Here is a 27,267-nt window from a genome sequence, read left to right on the forward strand (position 1 = left end):
AGCAGATGTGGTTGGTAAATCCACAGTAACTGAATTTAAACATGCCTGGGATAAACATAGATCCATTGTAAGATAAAATACAAGAAATAGTATAAGGGCAGACTAGATGGACCATGAGGTCTTTTTCTGCCGTCAGACTTCTATGTTTCTATGTTTCTAACGACCTGGGATAAGCAAATCTGGATGTTTGATAGTGTTACATATACCGTTGCAGGATGGAAGCAGTTCCAAGTCAAGCCACCTTCTGCAATTGACTGATGGCAAATTTGTCACTGCCTGTGGTGTTCAAGTGGTGCTCCAGTTGTTTTGGGATTGCACCCAAGGCACCTATTACTATTGGTACTACCCTTTCTTGCCTTTGCCATAGTCATTCTTTGTATTTTGTTGCCTTCTCCAGTTTTTTCTCTTTTATTCTGTTGCCCCCAGGTGCTGCCACACCCACTATCCAGACCTTTACTTCTTCCATTATAGGGTTTTGTTCTAACTATGGCAGAGGAGTGGATACCTGGCTTCTAAATTAAAACAATTTTATATCTTGCATATAAAACATATTCAGTTACAGTCGTGTTCTCTATGTGCATATAAAGAACACTACTGTAACTGAATGTTTTATATGTTGTTCATATTTATATGTTCATCTGCATGTTTTTTTTTCTTTTTTGTATGTTTTTTTAATTTTTTCTTTTTTTCTATTTTTCTATGTAGAAATTTAATAAAGATTATTTTTTTAAAAAAAATTGTATACAGTATCTCTGTTGGATTCTTATACTACCAACTTTCCCCGATTTGTCTCTACATTCTGAATTACTTCTAGCAAGGCTTTGATTTCTTTGCCCTGGGTGCACCTTTGCAGTTCTTCCAATTTTTCTTCTGTGAATATTTTATTTCATATTATAAATCATCGTTGATCTGCTAGCGCCTGCTCTGTTATTTCTGATTTTGGATGTTGTTCTTTCCAGAGTTGGTGCATTCTTTTCAAATATCCCCTTCTTGTAGGGCTTGCACTGTAATAACAAATAATTCTTTCTTTGCTTTAAATCAATGTATATTTGCGTATACAGCTCCAACTTCTAGCGCAGATCTTGTTAACCCAGGTGACATCCAAGCAGGTATAGCTTTCTGAAATTTATGTCTCACCATATATTTTTTTATGATAGAGATACTCTTTGCCTGATTCCTCTGATGAGACCTGTCCAGTATGGTTGAACCTCTGGCACAGCTCTCATCTTCCTCACAGCACACAAGCCCCACAACTACATCAAGGTGATGCCTCACTGTATTGGAGTATTCCTACTAGTTCAATTTCATTATATTTTATGTTTTAGTTTTTATGTATAAGCCACCCAGAATAGTCCTAATGGTAGGATGGACAGCCAAAACATTTAATTTAAACAAACAAATAAATAAACAACTTCTCAAAAACCTTGCCAAGAAAAGCAAAGAGCTTTTCTAGGGAGTCCTGAGAATCAGCCTTGATTGAACTGAAAGGAAAAAAGGATAACAGCCTCTTTTACTACTGCTCTCCAGCCACTAGTATTTAAGATATATGCCACCTTTGATCCAGTAAGTAGTAAGGAACTATCAAAACTAGAAACCATAGATAGCTTTATCTTCCATGAAGTATCATCCCCTAAAGCCCAACATTTTACCCTTAGACTATCCACGGTTGACCTCTCCAGATTCCTAAGAGGTCAGTAAGGGGCGTGCCCCGCTTAGCTAAAATACAGTAGTCCCTCGCTATACCGCGCTTCACCTACTGCGGCTTCACTTCATCGTGGGTTTCTGAGGAAGTCGATCGGCAGATTTAAACAGCCCGCCGAACTCGATCGGCAGGTTTTTTTTTTTAAAAAAAATCTAAAATTGTAAATACTGTATTTAAATACTGTATCTAAAATAAATACTGTGTGGGAAGGGTTTATAAACACTTAAAAGAATGAAAACGTACCAAACAATTACAATATAAATACTTAAATAAGTACTATCAGTCGATAAATTCCCCATCGCGGATTTCACCTATCGCAGCCAGGTCTGGAATGTAACACCAGCGATAGGTGAGGGACTACTGTACATCCAAGTATAAGTAACAAATGCTGGAAGTGCAAAATAAACATTGGAACATATTATCACATTTGGTGGTTATGCCCGGAAGCAAGGAAATTTTGGATTAGAACTCAGACCTGGCTGGAAGAAATATTGGAATACAAATTAGAGACAAAACCTGAAATGTATTTATTAGGAATAATTAGAGGCCAACACAGCAAAGAAGACTATTACCTAATAACACACATACTAACTTCAGCAAGATTGGCATTCGCACAAACCTGGAAACAAGAAAAGATACCAAATGAAGAGATGATGATCATGAAAATGTTAGACTGCACCAAATTAAGTAAATTAACGTATGAAATACAGAACAAACAAAATAAGAACTACTATAGAGTGTGGGAGAAACTGTATAACTGGATAGAGAAAAAAAGAAAGGGAATTAGTATTAAGGGAACATAAGGTATTTTAAACAGAATTGTAAGATATTAGTCATTGTTCTGTCGAGCTCTCTGATAGAATCCTCCCACAAATGCACAGAGACAATTTTCAGACACACACACGTTTGAAAATTCAAAACAAAGTTCTTTATAATGAAAATTCACTTAAACCAAGCCCTCTTTTGGTATAGCAAAGAGCACTCGTCTCCAAACAAACTGGTAATTTGTACAAGTCCCTTATCAGTTCTGAGATACTTAGCTTGCAGCTATGAGGAAATTCAGTCCTTCTTTTTTCACAAAGTGAAACACACTTTGCCCTGGTTTAGTTTCACAATGGGGAAAAATCAGCACACAAAAAGTCAGTAAAGCAGTCACGAAACACGATCAGATAATCCTCCACAATGGCCAAATCCACAGGCTGCTCTTTATAGCAGCCTTACTAATTACCACAGCCCCACCCAACCACAGGTGGCCTCATTTTCTTTGATAATAATCTCTCAGTTGTTGTTGCCTATGCATCGCTCTCCGCATGTGTGGCTGTATCATTAACTCTTGTTCTGAATCCAAGGAGGAGCTAGATAATTGGTCTCCTTCTGAGCTGTCTGCCACACTCTCCTCCTCCCTGTCACTCATGTCTTCTTGGTCGGAGGAGCCTTCATCAGCAGATTCCACCGGGGGCAAAACAGGCCTGCAGCATGTGTCTCCCCCACATCCACAGTCCTTGGGGCAGGAGCTGGGCCAGAGCTAACCACAACAAGTCATTATGTATATAAATAAGTTTCAATGTTTAATGTTGTTTGTATGTTTGTCGATATAAAATAAAATAAATTAAAAAATAATAAAATAAAATAAAAAGTAAGGGGCGTGCATAAGCGCACTAGAGTGCCTTCCGTCCCCTGTCCTATAGTCTCTCCTACATCTTGTATTTCTTCTCTACTATATCCTCTATAACCTTCTTTGTGTATTACTGTGTATTGGACAAAATAAATAAATAAAATAAATAAATTTTAAAACCATCTATATTTCCATATCTGATGGTAATTAATTCCACACAACGTATTTACATAAACCTCTGTATTACTGAAACCAAGTCAGAAGTGTGCAGCAACTCAAACATTGTATTAAAGATAATTGAGGTGGATTCTGCTAGAAAAACACAATGCAATATACAAGACCTCTTTTCAATTGTAGAACAGGATTTCCATTAACTAAACATGACACTTGACTCCAATTTGCGACACCTATTTTATTATTTAACAATTACGCAAATTAACACTAATATAATTTTTAGGGTTGGGAAATAGGAAGGAGGATAAAGAAGAAAAAATATATATATTCTGGAAAACTGTGTTCCCAGAATCTTTAAAAAAAAAACTTAATTTGGGCGAGATGTTGCCATGAAAGTAAGTTAGCCGATCTTTAGCAACTGCCAAACCTGTTTACTATAGTGTACTGCAAGTGACTCATTGCTAGAAAAGTTATAGCTCAAGGGTAAGAGGTGGATCTATGCGTGAAATATGTTGTAAACTAATCTGATGATCTGCTCAACAAGAGAAGAGTCAGTAGATTTTTGCCATTAACATCAGTTAAAACAATAAAGCCAAAACCAAACAAAATGTCTCCTCCATGCCCTTTCCACAAATTATAGTAATTGCTAAAGTCAACAGAGGTGTAGGGTTGATTACTTTTAGGTAGATTACTTTTAATATAGTTTAATATAGTTTGACACTATGAATCTTCTCAACTAGTATTTTCAACTACTAGCAATTCAACATCAAACCATATGCAAAAGTGAATTATTCTACCACCTCTGTGCCCTTAAACAGTTACTGTATTTTTCGCACTATAAGATGCTCCAGTCTATAATAATCCAGTCTGAATAATCAAATTATCACAGATAATCCCCACTTGGTTAAAGACCTCGGTATACTAATAACAAAAGATTTAAGTGCCAAAGCCCACTGCAATAACATAGCCAAGAATGCTTCAAGAGTTGTAAACCTAATCTTACATAGCTTCTGCTCTGGCAATCTCACACTACTTACCAGAACTTACAAAACTTTTGCCAGCCCCATCCTCGAATACAGCTCATCCGTTTGGAACCCATATCACATCTCAGACATTAACACCCTTGAACATGTCCAAAGATACTTCACCAGAAGAGCCCTTCACTCCTCCACTCGAAATAGAATACCCTACGAGACTAGACTTTCAATCTTGGGCCTAGAAAGTTTAGAACTAAGATGCCTTAAACAAGATCTAAGTATTGGCCACAAGATCATATGCTGCAACATCCTGCCTGTCGGCGACTACTTCAGCTTCAACTACAACAACACAAGAGCACACAACAGATTTAAACTTAATATTAACTGCTCCAAACTTGACTGTAAAAAATATGACTTCGGTAACCGAGTTGTCGAAGCGTGGAACTCATTACCGGACTCCATAGCGTCATCCCCAAACTCTCAACACTTTACCCTTAGATTATCTACGGTTGACTTATCCAGATTCCTAAGAGGTCAGTAAGGGGCGAGTACAAGTGCACTAGAGTGCCTTCCGTCCCCTGTCCTATTGCTCTCCTATATCTCCTATACCTTTCTTCTATTCCTATATCTCTTCTTCTATTCTTTCATTGATATGTTCTATTACTATATCTTCTTTTCTATTATTTCTTAGATATATTTTACTATGAGTATCTCCTCTATAACCTTCATCATGTATTTTACTATGTGTGTGTGTATATATATATACACACAAACTAACCGAAGAGTGAGCCAACGCATAGCAGAACATGTGAATGCAGTCAAAAAAGAAGAAAAGACCTCCTCCCTTGTCCAGCACATTAAAAAAACAGGGCACGAAATTGACTTTGAAAAAACTAAATTACTCCACAAAACAGAGAATTTATATAGAAGAATTTCTCTAGAAGCTATAGAAATTGAGAGGAGACCCCTTTGCATAAATAAAAGAGATGACACGTCCCGCCTACCAGAAATTTGGAAACCAGCCTTAAAACAAAAAAAACACTTCATAATAATCAGCATGTCAATCCTTCTAATAATTATGATTTTAGAATTTTATATTTGGAAATCAGCCTTAAACAAAACACTTCATAAAAATCTCCATGTCATTCCTTCTAATAATTATGATTACACCAACCAATCAGATCACTGAAACATAATCACCCAATCTATTTGCTACATTCAAAACAAATCTCCACCCCCACACTATATACTAGGAAGAAATGCCAGTTGCTAACATTCCATTTTACAACAACACAAAGATTGGAACTTCAGCCTGATGATGGTGAATGTGATTTCGCCGAAACGTCGCATAGACATGCAAAATATACACAGGGCAAAACCCGAACTCAGAACAATCTACATATATATATATATATATATATATATATATATATATATATATATATATATATTTGTTTTCGTAAATTTTCACGGGTATATGTATGTAGATTGTTCTGAGTTCGGGTTTTGCCCTGTGTAATGTTTTGCATGTCTATGCGACGTTTCGGTGAAATCACATTCACCATCATCAGGCTGGAGTTCAATCTTTGTGTTTTTGCAAATGAATATTAGCAACTGACATTTCTTCTTAGCATGTAGTGTGGGGGTGAGATTTGCTTTGAATGTAGCAAATAGATTGGGTGACTATGCTTCCGTGATCTGATTGGTTGGTGTAATCATGGTTATAGAAGGAATGGCATGAAGATTATGAAGTGTTTTGTTTAAGTCTGATTTCCAAATATAAAATTCTAAAATCATAATAATTAAAGGATTGACATATTGATTATAATGAAGTGTTTATTTTGTTTAAGGCTGGTTTCCAAATCTCTGCAGGCGCGATGGTATCATCCCTTTTATTTAAACAAAAGGATCTCTTTTCAATTTCGATAGCTTCTAGAGAGATTCTTTTATATAAATTCTCTGTTTTGTGGAGTAATTTAGTTTTTTCAAAGTCAATTTCGTGCCCTGTTCTTTTAATGTGCTGGACAAGGGAGGAGGTCTCTCCTGTTTCTTGACTGCATTCATATGTTCTGCCATGCGCTGGCTCACTCTTCGGTTAGTTTGTCCAATGTATGTGGCTGCACATGTTTTGCAAGGGATTTCATAGATTCCTTGGTATTCTAATTGGATTTTATCTTTGGGGCTCCTTAGGATATTAGATATTTTTTGGTTAGTGCAAAATGAGGTTTTGATGTTATGTTTTTGTAGAATTTTACTAATTTTATCCGTGGTGCCTTTGATGTAAGGCACCTACCTAGAAAAAACCACCAAATCTAAAATCAAGGCCTCTCCCATCAGCGAAGAAATCCAGCAAAAAATCATCCCCAGAGAAAAATCTTCCATATGTCCAAAACTCTATGGCCTTCCAAAAATACACAAAGAAGGAATACCTCTCAGGCCAATAGTCAGTTCTATAGGCTCCCCTCTACAAAACCTTGCCAAATTTTTAGCCAAATACCTTCAACCATATACAGAAACTATTACCTCATATGTTCAAAATTCATCCCACTTTATACAAATAATTAAAAAACAAAACCTACAACCCGATGACCTACTTGTAAGTTTCGATGTCGTGTCCCTGTTCACACAAATACCTATTACAGAAGCCTTGACAGCTATCCAAGACAAACACAAACCCCCCAAATATATCCTAGACCTTACCAACCACTGCCTGACCAATACATACTTCATCTATAATGAACAAAGATATAAACAAATAGAGGGAGCCCCCATGGGATCACCTCTATCACCTGTCATAGCCAACCTCTATATGGAATATTTCGAAAATAATGCTTTAGAGCAAGCCAAATACAAACCCAAACTTTGGCTGAGATATGTTGATGATACCTTTGTAATTTGGCCACATGGTAAAGAAAAACTAGACAATTTCCTCACTCATCTCAACAGCCTACACCCCAAAATACAGTTTACTATGGAAACAGAAATCAATGATCAACTTCCCTTTCTAGATGTACTGGTCTATAAAAAACCCAATGGCAGCCTAGGACATACTATCTACCAAAAGAAAACCCATACCAACCGTTATCTAAATGCACACTCACACCACCACCCCGCACAAATCACCTCAGTGGCCAAAACCCTCATCACCAGAACCAAACGCTTAGCTGACCATGAGCACTTAAAAACTGAATTGAACAAACTCAAAGATGTACTAATTTCTAATGGATTCAAAGAGAAAACAATAACAAACCTAATCAATAAAGAGACACCCCCCAAAAAACAAGATCAAGAACAGGACAATGGCACCACCATCCTTCCTTACATCAAAGGCACCACGGATAAAATTAGTAAAATTCTACAAAAACATAACATCAAAACCTCATTTTGCACTAACCAAAAAATATCTAATATCCTAAGGAGCCCCAAAGATAAAATCCAATTAGAATACCAAGGAATCTATGAAATCCCTTGCAAAACATGTGCAGCCACATACATTGGACAAACTAACCGAAGAGTGAGCCAGCGCATGGCAGAACATATGAATGCAGTCAAGAAACAGGAGAAGACCTCCTCCCTTGTCCAGCACATTAAAAGAACAGGGCACGAAATTGACTTTGAAAAAACTAAATTACTCCACAAAACAGAGAATTTATATAAAAGAATCTCTCTAGAAGCTATCGAAATTGAAAAGAGATCCTTTTGTTTAAATAAAAGGGATGATACCTCGCGCCTGCCAGAGATTTGGAAACCAGCCTTAAACAAAATAAACACTTCATTATAATCAATATGTCAATCCTTTAATTATTATGATTTTAGAATTTTATATTTGGAAATCAGACTTAAACAAAACACTTCATAATCTTCATGCCATTCCTTCTATAACCATGATTACACCAACCAATCAGATCACGGAAGCATAGTCACCCAATCTATTTGCTACATTCAAAGCAAATCTCCACCCCCACACTACATGCTAAGAAGAAATGTCAGTTGCTAATATTCATTTGCAAAAACACAAAGATTGGAACTCCAGCCTGATGATGGTGAATGTGATTTCACCGAAACGTCGCATAGACATGCAAAACATTACACAGGGCAAAACCCGAACTCAGAACAATCTACATATATATATATATATATATATATATATATATATATATATATATATATATATATATATACACACACACACACCCACTAAAACCCTCATTGTGTATTGGACAAAATAAATAAATAAATAATATAAAATTAGTTTTAGAGGAGAAAAACAAGAAAAAAATTTCCTCTGCCGAAGGAAGAAGGGGAAGGGAATAAAAAAAATCCAAAACTTTAAGGCTTAAAAAAAAAAAGAGGCACTCTGAGGCAGAGAGGAGGAGCACGTACCTCCCATACACCCAGCGCAAGGCTGCCTCCCATAATATGTGCCAGAGAGAGAAACCCAGGAGGGCAAGAGGGGAGAACCTCCCGCTCCTTTGACCGAAAGGCTCTTGGTTTGGCTGAACTCGAGTTGATTCAGCCAGGGCTTAAGAAAACCTATTTTTTTAGTCAGATCAAGCAGGACCCTGAAGTTTTGATTGGAAGAATTTGCAGGAACAGCAAAATCACAGCCCCCTCCCCCTTTTTTGCAGCGAGGTTTCGCTGGCCAAAGTAATGAACAATGGCTGTTCTTACTATTTACTTGTATTAAAATAGTATGTTTCCAAAACTAAATAGTTCACAAAACTAATAATTCTTGAACAGGAAATAACAGTAAGTGCCATGGAAATAATTAGTGGTGATAGAGCCTTCCTCTGTCGGTTATGAACAACCGAAGCCACATGCGCAGACTTCAAGCTGACTACTTTATTATGTTCTGCCTTTAATACAGGAATCTCCTGGCAGTTATTCCAAGGTACTTAATAGTTACAGAAAGAGGGGAAACGCCAGTGCAGTAGTAAAAATGGAGCTGCGCGCACAGCTCCATCACTGTCAGCTGTGCATGCATGCAACTGGCGTGATTCTGGTGAAAATCACCCGTTTTTTGCTTCCGTGCATGCAACCAAAATCTCACTGCATGAGGGATGTTCGTGTGAGATTTCAGTTGCTGCACACGCGTGGCAGCCAAATCTTGCAGTGGCACTTAGAGTGGCAGAGCCCCAGCCATGCAGGCAGCAGCAACAGCAGCTGCTCTGAACTCTGGATGCCCAGCCTGCTCTCCACACCGCATCTTCTTGGCGCAGCGAGGGTGAAGCAGGAAGAGGGAGGTGCTGCTGCTTCTGCTGCAGAGGGTGAAGCTGCAAATGAGCGAGAAAGCACGCAGCCCCAGCTCTTCCCCAAAAGGTAAGGGCTGGGGCTGGTCATGCTGCAAGCCCCGGGGCTGGGCGGGCCATGAGTGCCAGGGCTGCGAACACCAGGGCTGGGCAGGCAGCAATTGCCAGGGCTGCGAGGGCTGCGGCTGGGCAGTCAGCAAGCACCAGGGCCGCAAGCTCTGGATCTGGGGGGGGGGGCAGAAAGTACTGGAAAGTATCACAAGTGCTAGGGCTGTACTTACCTGTTTTTTGTCCATTTTTGGCCTTTTTTGCTTCTGCGCATAAGCGGAAGCAAACCCCCCCAAAATCTCATTCTCACATGAGATCTGTCTTACCGAATCTTGCACCGGGAATGAACACATGCTCACTCCTGGCCCATTCCGGTAGCGCTGGGAATGGTGGTCCATCACTGTTCCTAGTTCTTTTGCATTTGTACTGACTCCAGATTAGCTATGAGCTTAATCCCTCCTTCTTGCCAGGCTGGGTGATTCCCAACACCTATACTGGATATGTTCAAGGGTATTAGACAACTATCTGTTAGGTATACTTAAACTGGATTTTCACATTGAGCAGAGAGCTCAACTCAGTGGCCCCTAAGATCCTAATAGTCCCATGTCCCCAACTGATTCCAATATAGCTAAGAGGCCTCAAAGTTTTTTTTTTCTCAGGCACTTGAACAGGTTTCATAGATGTCTCTTTGTTGGCAGAAGTGAACACAGAAATATTGCATTTCATCAATCTGAATTCCTCATCCAAGCCAGGCTTCTAGCATCTGTAGATAAGGAGTCTAACTGTTAGGAAACAGAACCTAGTAAAGATAATGATAGAATAGAATAGAATAGAATAGAATAGAATTTTTATTGGCCAAGTGTGATTGGACACACAAGGAATTTGTCTTGGTGCATATGCTCTCAATGTACATAAAATAAAATATACATTTGTCAAGAATCATGTGGTACAACACTTAATGATAATAAAAGAGAAGATTTTAAGGGAAAAAAGAAAGGGGATAATGTGGATTCTTCCCTTCAATTTGTTTTTTGAAATACAATGGTACCTCTACTTCAGAACACCTCTACTTAAGAACTTTTCTAGATAAGAATCGGGTGTTCAAGATTTTTTTGCCTCTTCTTAAGAACCGTTTTCTACTTAAGAACCCGAGCCCGGAAAAATTTCCCAGGAAATTTGAGAGCACCACGAAGGCCCGGCCAGTTTCCTGCAATTCCCCCTTTAATCCAGGCCATCTTGGGCTTTTCTGGGCTGCCGGAGGAACCTTTTGGTGTATGGGAGGGGCGTGTTCCTCCTCGCCGCCTCAGAGTCCCTCTTTTTTTTTTAAGCATTAAAATTTTGGATTTTTTTATTTCCGTCCCCTCACCTTCTTCCTTCGGCAGCGACTGTCCTCATCCTCTTCTTCCTCCTCCTCCCACCCAAATTCCAAGCTTTTATTTCTTTCCTAATCGGTTTGCATGCATTATTTGCTTTTACAGTGATTCCTATGGGAAAAATTGCTTCTACTTACAAACTTTTCTACTTAAGAACCTGGTCATGGAACAAAAGACTACCACTGTAGTCTTATCTATCTGTCTTGTGTGTGAATATTCCTCTACTTGCTTTTTTATTTAGAATCAATATTTTTATTATTTTTCTCGAATAAAGCTAATTAAGCTACCTACGATAAAACTAAAGGAACCAATACTCTGCTATCAACCTGTAAATACAAGATTCACTATTACTGAAAGCTTACCATTGGGCTAATAATAATTAAGTAGCTCAATAATGCTTCCTAGTGAACTTCATATAAAATTGTATAGAATAATTTATATATATAAACCAGCCTTAAACAAAAAACACTTCATAAAAATCACCATGTCAATCCTTCTAATAATTATGATTACACCAACCAAACAGATCACTGAAACATAATCACCCAATCTATTTGCTACATTCAAACCAAATCTCCACCCCCACACTATACACTAGGAAGAAATGACAGTTGCAAACATTCCATTTTACAACAGCACAAAGCTTGGGAACTTCAGCCTGATGATGGTGAATGTGATTTCACCGAAACAACAACACGAAGCTTGGAACTTCAGCCTGATGATGGTGAATGTGATTTCACCAAAACGTCGCATAGACATGCAAGATATTACACAGGGCAAAACCCGAACTCAGAACAATCTACATACATATACCCGTGAAAATTTACGAAAACATATATATATATATATACACATACACACACACACACACACACACACATATATATATAGGGTCTGGCATATTTGGGTTTCTTCCCATGTAGGATTTGGAAATTTCTGGCGACGTTTCGACGAGGTCTCACTCGTCATCTTCAGGCTGGTGCTTCTGTCCTTGTTCTAGGGCGAACACAGTGAGACCTGAGCTGCCTTCCTTCTATCAATACTGGTTTCATGAAACCAGACTCAGAACACACATTGCAAAACAACCAAGTAGCCTGCAAGCTCCAACTACTCAGGATATCATGCCTAATCCACAATCATTAATTAATCAGCATACCTCAGTTACATCAACGACCCCAGGTGTTACCCCACTGACTCACCAGGAAGTTTCTACACAGCAGGCAATTGCTGAGCCATCAAACCACCCCCATCCACCAGTATTTATAGAAGGAAGGCAGCTCAGGTCTCGCTGTGTTCGCCCTAGAACAAGGACAGAAACAGCAGCCTGAAGATGACGAGTGGGACCTCATCGAAACGTCGCCAGAAATTTCCAAATCCTACACGGGAAGAAACCCGAATATGCCAAGACCATATATATTAGATTTGTATGTTGCCCCTCTTCGTAGACTCTATATAAACAAGTTCCAACACTGCAAAATAAAGATTTTATTCTGCCCCTTTGTCGAATATGGAAGAATGTAAAAAAATATTTTCATCTTATTTAATCAATTCATATAGTTTTCGTAATTATACCTCTGGATAGCACTCCTAGGATTAAAACTCCAAAGTTCAGAAAGGAATAATGGTGTCTAAGGCAAACTTAGTTCAAACTTTAATAAACACAAAATCAGAACAATGGGCTTACCTAATTTGCAGATTCCATGTCCAAGGGAACATTCACAGATTCTTCAGGAATCTTAAGGGATTCACAAAATACCAGAAGGGTCAAAGCCTTCTTAGGGAAATCTTAGGGAAGATAATTCCCTGATAATCTTAGGGAAATGGTTTTTCAGAGTATACTTGCTGGGCTCAGCCAGATGGCACCGCTTAATTAATTGGACTTGTTGAATTTAATGGGATAGGCAGAAACATTTGTTTCTGTTCCATAAGTAATGCAGCTCTACAAGTAATCTTATGACTATATTTGAGTGAAAACGGCCACAAAAAATGAAAGAGGGCCTGTATATATATATTACATAAAATGTCCATCTTTAAGCAAAAGTCTGCTTGCTCCATATATTATATTAACCTAGCAACATTCAGGAACACTGCAATTCTGATTACATATCCAGCTTTGTTGATTAAAAAAATGGGTTACTCAGGTGAAACTGTTTTATCACATTTGCCTCCAGTTACTGTTTCTCCATACAGATTTAATCACTTTTGTTAATGCCCTTATTATCTCAAGGTTCGACTACTGCAATGCTCTCTATATGAAGAGTGTTCGGAGACTGCAGGTAGTACAGAATGCAACTGCGTAAGCAATCATGGGCCTTCTGAAACATGCCCATGTCTCTACAGCACTTGGCATGCTGCACTGGTTGCCGATTTAAAACACAATTCCAAGTGTTGGTTATGACCTATAAAGCCTTACCCGGTATGGGTCCAGATTGCTTATGTGACCATCTTCTGCCTCATACATCCTAGTGGCCAGTCAGGTCCCATAGAGTCGGCCATGTCCAGGTCCCATCAGCCAGACAAGTTGCCTGGTGGGGCCCAGGGGAAGAGCTTTCTCTGTGGCTGCCCCGGCCCTTTGAAATGAGCTCCCCCCCCAGTGATTCATACTGCCCTCACTCTACCTGCCCTCCACAAAGCTCTGAAGACCAACCTCTGCTGGCAAGCTTGGGGCCATTGAAACTTTGATATCTTGCCCCGCCCAATGAATGAATGTAGGATGTATGACGTATGAATCTGTCTGTTGAGTTTTTAACAGTGGGTTTTTTAGAATGCAATTTTATGTAGATTTTTAATATTTATTTATTTATTATTTATTTATTTATTAGATTTGTATGCCGCCCCTCTCCGTAGACCCGGGGCAGCTAACAACAATGAAAAGACAATGAAAACAAATCTAATATAAAAAATAATCTTTAAAAACCCAATTTAAAGAACCATTCATACATACAAGCATACCATGTATAAATTCTATAAGCCTAGGGGGAAGGGAAATTTCAATTCCCCCATGCCTGACGACAGAGGTGGGTTTTAAGAAGCTTGTGAAAGGCAAGGAGGGTGGGGGCAACTCTGATATCTGGGGGGAGCTGGTTCCAGAGGGTCGGGGCCGCCACAGAGAAGGCTCTTCTCCTGGGTCCCACCAAACGACATTGCTTAGTCGATGGGACCTGGAGAAGGCCCACTCTGTGGGACCTAACCGGTCGCTGGGATTCGTGCGGCAGAAGGCGGTCCCGGAGATATGTTGTAAGCCGCCCTGAATCTCAGAAGGGTAACATAGAAATCGAATAATCCACTCATGATTTTTAAGTCCATATTCACAGGTGGTAATGTTTAGATGGTAAAGCTCTGAGGAAGGAAGTTTGACATGTCTCTTCTCGCTGAGGGACAGTCAAAAGCTGGGATGCCCTAGCAATGGAGGATTGTCCTAACATATCTGACAGACTCAGTCCAATCATCAAAGGCGACAAGGTCAACCCTTTCCTGGATGCTATCTCCATCCCGCATGGAGAACTAAGCATTGCATACTTAGTTTGATTTATTTTCAAGTTGCCCTTGAAAAAGCATTTTCATGCCTGGCCCTTTGAGTCTACAAATACATAGTTTGAGATTTCAGGCCTTTTTATCTGATCTTATTCCATCCTACAATTTTTACTACGGAAATCCAATCTTTCAAGGATTCAAGCATCTACATTTTGCAATTGTGGGTCTTGTGCTTTAAAGGGTACAGGGTAAAGAAGTTTTTTTATGAATTCATAGTTATTCTCAGAAAAAGAAAGTGATTCCAAATAATTTCTCGGGTTTCACTTCTTCCCTACCCCCCATCAATAGCTCTTCTTTGTCAAGCTTGTGTCTTGATGATTTTTTTCCCCATTAATTCTCATTGTCATTCCCAGAATTATTTTTTTTAAAGTTACAGTTACAGTTAACTCGACTACTGTAACGCTCTCTACATGGGGCTACCTTTGAAGAATGTTCGGAAACTTCAGATCGTGCAGAATGCAGCTGCGAGAGCAATCATGGGCTTTTCCAAATATGCCCATGTTACTCCAACACTCCGCAGTCTGCATTGGTTGCCAATCAGTTTCCGGTCACAATTCAAAGTGTTGGTTATTAACTATAAAGCCCTTCATGGCACCGGACCAGGATACCTGCGAGACCGCCTTCTGCTTCACGAATCCCAGCGACCGGTCAGGTCCCACAGAGTTGGTCTTTTCCGGGTCCTGTCGACTAAACAATGTTGTCTAGTGGGATCCAGGGGAAGAGCCTTCTCTGTGGCGGCCCCGACCCTCTGGAATCAGCTCCCTCCAGAGATTAGAACTGCCCCTATCCTCCTTGCCTTTCGTAAACTCCTTAAAACCCACCTCTGTCGTCAAGCGTGGGGGAACTGAGACATCTCCCCCTGCGTATGTAGTTTTAGTACATGATATGACTGTATGTATGCTTTTTATATTGGGGTTCTTTGCTTTTAGATTTTTAAATGTACAAGTGTTATTTTAGATTTTGAATTATTAGATTTGTCAATGTATATTGATTTTGTCACTGCTGTGAGCCGCCCCGAGTCTGCGGAGAGGGGCGGCATACAAATCTAATAAATAATAATAATAATAATAATAATAATAATAATAATAATAATAATAATAGTATTGTATCGGCAGTTCTGTGTTAGCAAATGCTTCAGAAGGAAAGGATTTAGGGGTAGTGATTTCTGACAGTCTCAAAATGGGTGAACAGTGCAGTCAGGCGGTCGGGAAAGCAAGATATTGACAAAATTGAACGGGTCCAAAGACGGGCTACAAGAATGGTGGAAGGTCTTAAGCATAAAATGTATCAGGAAAGACTTAATGAACTCAATCTGTATAGTCTGGAGGACAGAAGGAAAAGGGGGGACATGATGGAAACATTTAAATATATTAAAGGATTAAATAAGGTCCAGGAGGGAAGTGTTTTTAATAGAAAAGTGAACACAAGAACAAGGGGACACAATCTGAAGTTAGTTGGGGGAAAGATCAAAAGCAACATGAGAAAATATTATTTTACTGAAAGAGTAGTAGATCCTTGGAACAAACTTCCAGCAGACGTGGTAGATAAATCCACAGTAACTGAATTTAAACATGCCTGGGATAAACATATATCCATCCTAAGATAAAATACAGAAAATAGTATAAGGGACTAGATGGACCATGAGGTCTTTTTCTGCCGTCAGACTTCTATGTTTCTAATAATAATAATAACAACTCATCAACAGCTGGATAATAAAATATTCACTGGATCAAAAAGGTAGGGGAAAAAAAGAGAGAAAGCAGCTAAGGCAAAAATCAGCACAAACACTTTGTTGGAAAAAATTGAAATAAATGTTGAAAGGGAATCAATCATTCAAAACAGTGATGTCTCTATGGCAATGTGTTAAGGACCTCAAGAATGCTCAGCAGGCAAAATGGGGAGGAGGGAGGCACAAACCCCACACAAGTACATCTCCCAATAAACAGTATAAAGGGGGAAAGAGGAGGACTGTTGAAGAAAAGGCTGAGCTAGAAACCCAGGAGCTGAATCAGCTGCAGAAAACAAGCTCTTGAGTATTTTAGCTGAGTAAATGAGAGGCTGCAGGAGGGTTTTCCCTGGGCCCTGGCATGATTGATTTCACTAATGATGGGGCTTTGCGACTTTTCACTAGCTAGTAATAGCTACCTGAATGGGTCAAGGAAGGAGCTTGCTGTGCGAATAAATGAATAATGACCTGCAAAGCCCTCCCCCCACCCTGGCTGGACTCGAGACAATGCAAGCTTTGCTCCCCCTTGGCTCAGGACTGTTTTACACATCCGTGGCATTGGGATGAGTGAAAGAGCCATGTGTTTAAAGGCATCCTTTCCCCCTTGGGAGTTAGCTTGCTTTGTATGGTCCAAGAAACGCACAGGCAGTCTATGACCGGCTCTTTTAAGGACAAGTAATAACTATTTTATTCATAGTAGGCGTTTGAAGAACCAAAGGCTCAAAAGAGATCCTTACTGTACTTCTTGTGGCCCCCATGTATCTACATTTCTTTTTATACAGGTGAATGTTCTGTGTATTGGTCTATATCGCAGTGTTTCCTGTGTTAAAGGGGGGACATGATCGAAACATTTAAATATGTTAAAGGGTTAAATAAGGTTCAGGAGGGAAGTGTTTTTAATAGGAAAGTGAACACAAGAACGAGGGGACACAATCTGAAGTTAGTTGGGGGAAAGATCAAAAGCAACGTGAGGAAATATTATTTCACTGAAAGAGTAGTAGATCCTTGGAACAAATTTCCAGCAGACGTGGTTGGTAAATCCACAGTAACTGAATTTAAACATGCCTGGGATAAACATATATCCATCCTAAGATAAAACACAGGAAATAGTATAAGGGCAGACTAGATGGACCATGAGGTCTTTTTCTGCCGTCAGTCTTCTATGTTTCTATGTTTCTAAAGCATCCAATATATTCATTCATTAAATATAATTTTATTTATAGTGTTTCCTCGATTTTCGCGGGTTCGAACTTCACAGAAAGTCTATACCACGGTTTTTCAAAAATATTAATTAAAAAATACTTTGCGGGTTTTTTCCCTATACAGTGATCCCCCGTTTATTGCGTCCCCAACCATTGCGAACAGGGTACTTCGCTATTTTTCAACCCGGAAGTCAAAATACCATCTACGCATGCGTGCCCGTGGGCACGCATGCGTAGATGGCAACCGGGAGATCAGCTGCTGGGCGGCTTCCCTGAGTCTTCCCCCTCTTGCTGGCGTCAGCGAGGAGTTTCCCCACCGCCCACGCAAACTCCTCGCTGCCGCCCGCCCTTCGCCCGCCCACGCCGTTCATTCTCGCCGCTTTCGAGCTGAGTCCGGGAGCGAATTCGCTCCCGGACTCAGCTCGAAAGCGGCGAGAATGAACGGCGTGGACAAGCCGTTCCTTGCCGCTTGCTATCGGCGCTTTCGAGCTGAGTCCGGGAGCGAATTCGCTCCCGGACTCAGCTCGAAAGCGCCGAGAGCCAGCGCCCCCCGGACCCCCAACCCGGGTTTGGGGGGCTGCTAGGAAGCCCTCCATGCCGGCGGCAAACAGCCGCGCCGCCCCCAATCTTCGGCTCCTCGCTAGCGCTGTGGGAGTAAAAACACCATCTGCACATGCACAGATGGTGTTTTTACTTCCGCAGCGCTACTTCGCGAAAACCCGCTCGTTGCGGGGGGTCCTGGAACGGAACCCTCGCAACGAGCGGGGGATCACTGTACCACGGTTTTTCCCACACAATGATGTCATATGTCATCACCAAACTTTCGTCTGCCTTTAATAAATATATTTTTTAATAAACTTTAATAAATAAACATGGTGAGTAATAATCTGAATGGTTGATAAGGGAATGGAAAATTGCAATTTAGGGGTTTAAAGTGTTAAGGGAAGGCTTGTGATACTGTTCATAGCCAAAAATAGTGTATTTACTTCCGCATCTCTACTTCGCGGAAATTCAGCTTTCGCGGGCGGTCTCGGAATGCATCCCCTGCAAAAAGCGAGGGAACCCTGTATTTTATTTTGTCAAGTACGTACTTGTAATACACATAGATATAACATTGTTTATATACATAAGAGGGAACAATTGGACAAGGACGGTAGGCATACTGGCATGCTTATGCACGCCCCTTACTGACCTCTTAGTAATTGGGTGAGGTCAACAGTGGACAGTCTAAGGGTAAAGTTTTGGGGGTTTGGTGACGAAACCACAGAGTCGGGTAGTGAGTTCCAGGCATTAACCACTCTGTAGCTAAAGTCGTAGCCTTACGGAAGGCCAGTAGGGTGGGAACATTGGGGGGTGTTGTGTATACTCCTGGTCAGTTGGAGGATGGTGAAGAGTTTGCAGACTCTGATACAGATAGTGTTTATGAATTAGTGGCAGATCCTGGGTTACAGGTGTCAGAACAGGTGGGAGGCCAGCCACAGTACATTGCTATGAGTCCAGACTCCAGTGAAGAAGAGATAGATAATAGATGGTTAAATCCACATTTCAGGAGGGTGCAGAGGCGCAGGGATCAAGTGTTAGGGAAGAGATATTAAGGGGAGGAATGAGTTAATTACTGAAGTGATTTATTCGTCACGTCCGGGTGCCAGCGCGGAAGAAGGGTGGAGTTTTCAATGTTGTAAATCCATCATGGACGTGTGCCGATATGGCTATGAAGTAAGTTAGTTTATTCTCTGCTATTCTCTGCTATTTAACAGCCGTTTGTATTGCTTTGAACTACGCTGCCTAGACATAAATCTTAAGATAAGGGAGGAGGTCTGGAGGAATGCATTTGTGTGCTCCAATCGTTAAGATATAAGAGGAGAGAATTGGACTGCCTGTAATGCATTTTGAATACGGAGGAGAGGAGAAATAAAAATGGAGTTTTTGTTTATAAAACCCTGCAATTTCCAATTTAACCAAAGTTCTAAACAGAATCCAGAACAGGGGGTAGTTGGTTCCATAGAGCCGGGGCGGCCACAGAGAAGGCCCTCCCCCGTGGTCCCGCCAACCTGCATTGCTTTGTCGATGGTACCCGGAAGAGGCCAACTCTGTGTGCTCTTATTGGTCTCTGGGAGGTATGTGGCAAGAGACGGTCCTGTAAATAGTCTGGCCCTGAGCCAGATATGTGTGCAGGTATGTATACATACATAAATAGTGGATATTCACCCTTACAGTATTCTTTTTTCTCTGTCTTTTTCCTTTTGAAAAAATTACATATAAAATAAATATAATTTTACAGTATCATGTAGCCTCGTGGTAACTAACATTGTAGGGACCGGATCAGTGCTAAGGAAGAGTTGTAATCCCTTCTCAATGCAACAGCCTCAGCATGGGTCATGGCTGTTTAGTGGCAACCAAATTTGGCTAATTAAATCAGGCTTCGTGGCACCTTTCAAGGACCTGCCAAGAGCAGCTGTTAGTTTTTGTGTTTTATGAATCAGAACCGTGGCTGAATAAGAAAATGATTTGGGGAATTTAGTTATACTCAAATACACGGCTTTCACAAAATTACTCTGATCTGATTTAATACTTTCTTTTCTCAGTTTTCATGAGATTGATTTATCATGGGATATATGTGCGATTAGATCACAACACAGGAGGAAAAGCAACACGCAGACTTTATATCTGCCAGGGTCTTCAAGGTCCAGTTTGAGCATATACATTTTAATATGCTGAAGGTTATTTTTCATAAAGTAGAACAGATTTTAAAAAATCAGAAAACAAAAACTTTCAATGCTGAATTCCTCTTTAGAGTATAAATACACTGCTCAAAAAAAAAATAAAGGAAACACTTAAACAACACAATATAACTCCAAGTAAATCAAATTTCTGTGAAATCAAACTGTCCACTTAGGAAGCAACACTGATTGACAATCAATTTCACATGCTGTTGTGCACATTCAACCTTGTTCAGAACGAAGTATTCAATTAGAATACTTCATTCATTCAGATCTAGGATGTGTTATTTGAGTGTTCCCTTTCTTTTTTTGAGCAGTATACGTAAGCCCATATCACATGTGGATTTGGTCTTTTCTGCATGACAATAAATATATAGTATATTAAATGTTGATATGTACTACCGTTAAGTCCTTCAGAACAAATTTTTCTTATTTACCAGCTATTCATGACAACTCTATATAGGCAATATAAATTAAAATAAACCTTTCCTGTTTAATCTCTTTCATACAGAAAGAACTAGGAAATAATACCAAAAATAAAATTATAATTTATAACTATATTGTAATCCAGATTAAGAATGGTCAAACAACCATATTGGTATCCCTGATTTTCAAGTGCTTTCTTGACCAAGTATTGGCGTATCTTCTTGTTTAAGAACACTTGGGTAGTTCTTGACTTACAACCATGTCTGTCTGTCTTTCTTTCTTTCTTTCTTTCTTACTTACTTACTTACTTACTTACTTACTTACTTACTTACTTACTTACTTACTTACTTACTTAGATTGCAGAGAGGGGCGGCATACAAATCCAATAAATAAATAATAATAATAATAATAATTTCTAGGCCTCCCCTCTTTGGAGACTCAAAGCGGCTCACAATAGCAAAACAGTACAAATCCAATAATTAAAACAATTTAAAACCCTTAATATAGAAAGCAATCATACATCTCATATACACCATACATAAAGCAGAAATGGTCCAGGGGAATCAATTTCCTCATGCCTGACGACAGAGGTGGGTTTTAAGGAATTTGTGAAAGGAGGGTGGGAGCAATCCTAATCTCTGGGGGGAGTTGATTCCAGAGGGTTGGGGCCACCACATAGAAGGCTTTTCCCCTGGGTCCCGCCAGACGACATTGTTTCGTCGATGGGACCCGGAGAAGGCCAACTCTGTGGGACCTGACCGGTCACTGGGATTCATGCGGCAGAAGGCGGTCTCGGAGATATTCTGGTCCGATGCCATGACTGTTCAAAGTTACAACAGCACTGACAAAATAACTTATGACCAGTTTTTCACACTTATGACCACTGCAGCATTCCTAGAGTCACATTATCAAAATTCAGGCACTTAATGTATAGATAGTGATGATGAACCTTTTTTTGCCTCGGATGCCGAAAGAGCGTGTGCATGCGCTGTTGTGCAAGCATGTGCCCACACCCATAAATCAATGCCTGGAGAGGACAAAAACAGCTTTCCCCAGCCCCCGGAGGCCCTGTGGAGGCTGGAAAAGGCCTGTTTCCTAACTTCTGGTGGGCCCAGTAGGCTCGTGTTTCACCCTCCCCAGTCTCCAAAGGCTTCCCTGGAGCTGGGGAAGGGTAAAAACGCCCTCCCCCATTCCCCCGGAAGCTCCTTGGAAGCCAAAAACGTCCTCCCGGAATCTTTGTGCAAGCCAAAAATCAGCTGGCTGGCATATACATGTACATCGGAGCTACGCTAGGGCAACAGCTCATGTTCCAGCAGATATGGCTCCATGTGCCACCTGTGGCACCCGTGCCATAGGTTTGCCATCCCTGGTATAGAGAATTACAACAGAAAAAGACATCATGGCAGACAGAGCTATCTGTCCAAGTCAGCCGTAAAAACCTCTTCTTAGGCCAATCCTACAAGTCTTTTTTTTCCCAGTGGAAAGTAGCAGTAATTAACTTTGCTGATGTTACTCAAATTCAATTCAATATACCTTCCCAAATACCTGTAATGTTTATTTACCCAAGAGATAGGAAGGGAACTGCAAAACCTGTTACATACAGACTAGTAAACTGATGTTCATTATGTGGCATTTGAACTAATTGGCCTTATAACTAGATATTGATTCTAAACGGTGAGACTCATTCACCAACCCTAGAAGTAAACAACAAATAAGGAATCAGTGAGCACAAGATACATCCTAGATATTTATGCATATGTATGCTCAGCGCTATTAATATAAAAACCTGTAATTGATAAGGTTATTTCTAAGGTAAATAATGGTCAAACGTTCCATAGCTAAAACTGTATACCAAGGGTAGAATTGCCCCACCTTGCCTAATAGCCTGTGGGACTGTGAGACAAGCAGTGAAATAGCAAATTATGAATAGAAACATAGAAACAAAGAAAACTGACGGCAGAAAAAGACCTCATGATCCATCTAGTTTGTCCTTATACTATTTTCTGTATTTTTATCTTAGGATGGATCTACAGTATGTTTATCCCAGGCATGTTTAAATTCAGTGACTGTGGATTTATCAACCACGTTTGCTGGAAGTTTGTTCCAAGGATCTACTACTCTTTCAGAAAAATAATATTTTCCCACGTTGCTTTTGATCTTTCCCCCAACTAACTTCAGATTGTGTCCCCTTGTTCTTGTGTTCACTTTCCTATTAAAAACACTTCCCTCCTGAACCTTATTTAACTCTTTAACATATTTAAATGTTTCAATCATGTCCCCCCTTTTCCTTCTGTCCTCCCTCAGGGCCCAGCCAGGTTTCAGTCAAACATGCCAGGTCGGCCTCCTCTTCCAGGATCAAATTCTGCATTCATACTACCCCCAATATTTCCATACATACCATCTCACCCACCCCACTCATTCATATCATACACATCACCCCACCCACACCAATCATCCATCATTAAAAGCCCCCCCATAACTTAGCTAAAAAGTTAAGTTCTAAAAACATTAATAATAGACCCCTTAATAATTAATACTAGCAATATCAAATTTAAGGAAAGTTGTAAAAAGACACTAAGAGGTTAATTCTAGCTTGCACAGACTGAGTCATAAGAACAAATGCATACAAAGTCAGACTTGATAACACAACAACAGACAGCAAACACCACCTCTGTAAAGAAGTGAAACACCTAGTTAACTGCTGCAAGAAGATGTCCCAGACTGACTAGAAGTAATGACATAGCAGAGTACTGGTGGCAACAATGGTGCATTGAAATATGTGCAAGAAATACCACTGGCCTGAAAACAACAACTTTAGTAGGACCATAAAACAGACGAAGAACAGCTAAAGTGCCCTAAGACTTTAGAATTCAAACAGACAGGCATCTGCCACCCAGTACTTCAGACTTAACCATTGTTGTTAAGAACAACAAAAAAGTTTGGATAGCAAATATTGCACTACCTGACAACAGCAGAATAAAAGAGAAAGAACTGGAGAAAAATCACACACTATAAAGACCTGCAAATAGAACTAGAATGACTGGTGGCAAAAGAAAACAAAGGTCGTGCCCACTGTAATAGATAACCCGAATGTAATTCCAGAACTGGATCATTGGCAATGACAAAATTACCATCAGGCAATTGCAGTAGGCAGCTTTACTTGGTACACTTTACATCCTGTAACAATACCTTTAACATTATTGTTGTGGTTAGCTCTGGCCCAGCTCTTGCCCCAAGGACTGTGGATGTGGGGGAGACATCCACATGCTGCAGGCCTGTTTTGCCCCCGGTGGAATCTGCTGCTGAAGGCTCCTCTGACCAAGAAGACATGAGTGACAGGGAGGAGGAGAGTGTGGCAGACAGCTCAGAAGGAGATCAATTATCCAGCTCCTCCTTGGATTAGGAACAAGAGTTAATGATACAGCCACGCATGAGGAGAGCGATGCATAGGCAGCAACAACTGAGAGATTATTATCCAAGAAAATGAGGCCACTTGTGGTTGGGTGGGGGTGTGGTAATTAGTGAGGCTGCTATAAATAGCAGCCTGTGGGTTTGGCCATTGTGGAGGATTATCTGATCGTTGTGTTTCGTGACTGCTTTACTGACTTTGACTTTTTGTGTGCTGATTTTTTCCCGCTTTGAAACTAAACCAGAGCAAAGTGTGTTTCACTTTGTGAAAGAAGAAGGACTGTGAATTGCCTCACAGCTACAAGCTAAGTATCACAGAACTGATAAGGGACTTGTACAAATTACCAGTTTGGTTGGAGACTAGTGCTCTTTGCTATACCAAAAGAGGGCATAGTTTAAGTGAATTTTCATTATAAAGAACATTGTTTTGAAATTTCAAACGTGTGTGTGTCTGAAATTTGTACCTGTGAATTTTTGAGAGGAGTCTACCAGAGAGCCCGACAGAACAATTATTAAACAACATCTGCCTATCCCAGATCATTGGGAAGGACTTGATAGGTGAGCAAAAATGCCAAATCTAGTCTAAACATTAGCCTTATTCTGTGACCAACCATAATAAAAAATATTGTTCTTTGAGACATTTATTTAAACTTTTCTCTGTTTTTTGACTTGAAGTTCATGCCACTTGTCCTTTAAAAACTGGGGACAGATAACTGGTTACTCAAAAATTTAAAATTACAAGAGGAACTTCAGTTCTAAGTTTCACAGCAATTAAAAAAATAGTATAGACTTCTTGAAGATTACTTTATTCTTCAATTTTAACATAATTGGAGAAAATTTGTATTTTTGGCAGAAAATATATGAGCCCTTATAGCAACATTGGATAGTATATATACTTCATGGAACATTCAAAGCATATGATTAAATAAATCATCATTAGGTGTGAGTTAGATATTCTTGACCCATAGACATACATTTCTTCTGGGAAACACTCATATATATATGAGGATAATCATATAGAAAACAATTTATTAGTGTCATATTCAAATACATCTGCAGAGGATGCAAAGGAAGGAAACTTATGAAAGCAACATTGTATTAATGCAAGGGAAGTTCTAGCATTTTTGTATATATGCTGTGACATCACAAACTCAAATAAAAGACACTGAACTTGCATTTGTGATTGTGTGATACATCTCTTGTCAGTTTAAAAAAAACAGTAGATCCAGTGGAATGATAGAATAACAGATTTGGAAGGGACTATATCATGTCTAACAAATGACTATCAAATTTTTTCTTTAAAACCTGCACCCACAACTTATGAAGGCAAGTTGTTCCACTAATTAATTGTTCTCAATGTCAGGAAATAAGAGATGCCTCTGATTAAATTTTGTGTTAGAAAGATCATAGCTTTCGATTACATTTTGGACCGTTTTTCCATTTAATCTAGTTAAACGGTTTTGTCTCTTGATCTTTTATTAAGATGGCATTTATATATTTCACTTCCCCTGACTATTTTTAGACTCTACATTGTTCTCCAAAAAAGATATATCCAATAAGGATGACACATCTGCACCAGGTTTTTTCCCCCCGATGCTATGATTTTAAATCCAAAATTTATGTGGACCACCGATGCATTCAGTGACAAAGAGTACACCAGATGTCCTGAAATATATCATACAATGATGATATTTGTGGCATTATCCATCTTAAAAAGGGAAAGCTACAGAGTAAGTACTAAAAAGTCCAAAACTCTATTTTAATAGCAAAGGTTAACAAGGAAAGAAAGCTTCTAATTGTCTCTATAGTTATTAACTGTTGTGGTTAGCTCTGGCCCAGCTCCTGCTCCAAGGACTGTGGATGTGGGGGAGACATCCACATGCTGCAGGCCTGTTTTGCCCCCCCCCCGTGGAATCTGCTGATGAAGGCTCCTCTGACCAAGAAGACATGAGTGACAGGGAGGAGGAGAGTGTGGCAGACAGCTCAGAAGGAGATCAATTATCTAGCTCCTCCTTGGATCCAGAACAAGAGTTAATGATACAGCCACGCATGCGGAGAGCGATGCATAGGCAACAACAACTGAGAGATTATTATCAAAGAAAATGAGGGTGGGGCTGTGGTAATTAGTGAGGCTGCTATAAATAGCAGCCTGTGGGTTTTGGCCATTGTGGAGGATTATCTGATGGTTGTGTTTCGTGACTGCTTTACTGACTTTGACCTTTTGTGTGCTGATTTCCCCCCGCTTTGAAACTAAACCAGAGCAAAGTGTGTTTCACCTTGTGAAAAAAGAAGGACTGTGAATTGCCTCACAGCTGCAAGCCAAGTATCACAGAACTGATAAGGGACTTGTATAAATTACCAGTTTGGAGACGAGTACTCTTTGCTATACCAAAAGAGGGCTTAGTTTAAGTGACTTTTCATTATAAAGAACATTGTTTTGAATTTTCAAACGTGTGTGTGTCTGAAATTTGTACCTGTGAATTTTTGGGAGAAGTCTACCAGAGAGCCCCACAGAACATTAACATTTTAAGTTTCATGATTAAAATGTAGTATTACATTTCAGATCCAGAAGGCGGTACAAGACTCATGTTCAACTTCAAGCCCATTTAATTCCTTCGTGAAATGAAAACTCCCTTTCTAGGTCTTGCTTATTTTTTTTTTATTCCTTAAAAATATATATATAGCTGCCCAACTCACTCTCAGTCACTCAGGTTTACAAAGATAAAAGCCCAATGTCAGCGATTGCACTTGTGGTTGTGGGGATGTGAGATGAACCTTAACTGGGGTGGGGAACTGGGTAGAATTTAGTGTGGGAATGGCAGTTACGAATCCAACATGGCTCTGCTAATAAATCGAACCTTGTGTGGGAGCACGGGTGACCTGGAAAGGAGTTAGGCCCATGCTGCTGTGTACGGAATTGTTATACGCTACTTTGGTGAAAGGCAGCAGGTCAGCCCATTAAAATTAAAATACAGTGGTACCTCTACTTAAGAACTTAATTCGTTCCATGATCAGGTTCTTCAGTAGAAAAGTTTGTAAGTAGTAGCAATTTTTCCCATAGGAATCAATGTAAAAGCAAATAATGAATGCAAATCCATTAGGAAAGAAATAAA

At 39.8% G+C, this 27,267-nt stretch overlaps 1 protein-coding gene across 2 annotated transcripts in view; it reads right to left on the reverse strand.

The window, feature by feature from the left end:
- Positions 1 to 27,267, reverse strand: part of MAML3 (mastermind like transcriptional coactivator 3) — a 403,777-nt gene that overhangs the window by 218,012 nt on the left and 158,498 nt on the right. The window contains exon 1 of one of the 2 annotated variants that reach the window (XM_070757740.1): positions 23,936 to 24,001. The exons of the other annotated variant lie outside the window; for it this stretch is intronic. Coding sequence (XP_070613841.1) covers positions 23,936 to 23,944 — 9 coding nt within the window. The 5' untranslated portion in view covers positions 23,945 to 24,001. Of the gene's footprint in view, positions 1 to 23,935; positions 24,002 to 27,267 lie in introns of those variants that run through there. 2 annotated transcript variants of the gene reach the window in all.

Source organism: Erythrolamprus reginae, chromosome 7 (genome assembly GCF_031021105.1).
Source record: "Erythrolamprus reginae isolate rEryReg1 chromosome 7, rEryReg1.hap1, whole genome shotgun sequence".
NCBI classification, from domain to species: domain Eukaryota; kingdom Metazoa; phylum Chordata; class Lepidosauria; order Squamata; family Dipsadidae; genus Erythrolamprus; species Erythrolamprus reginae.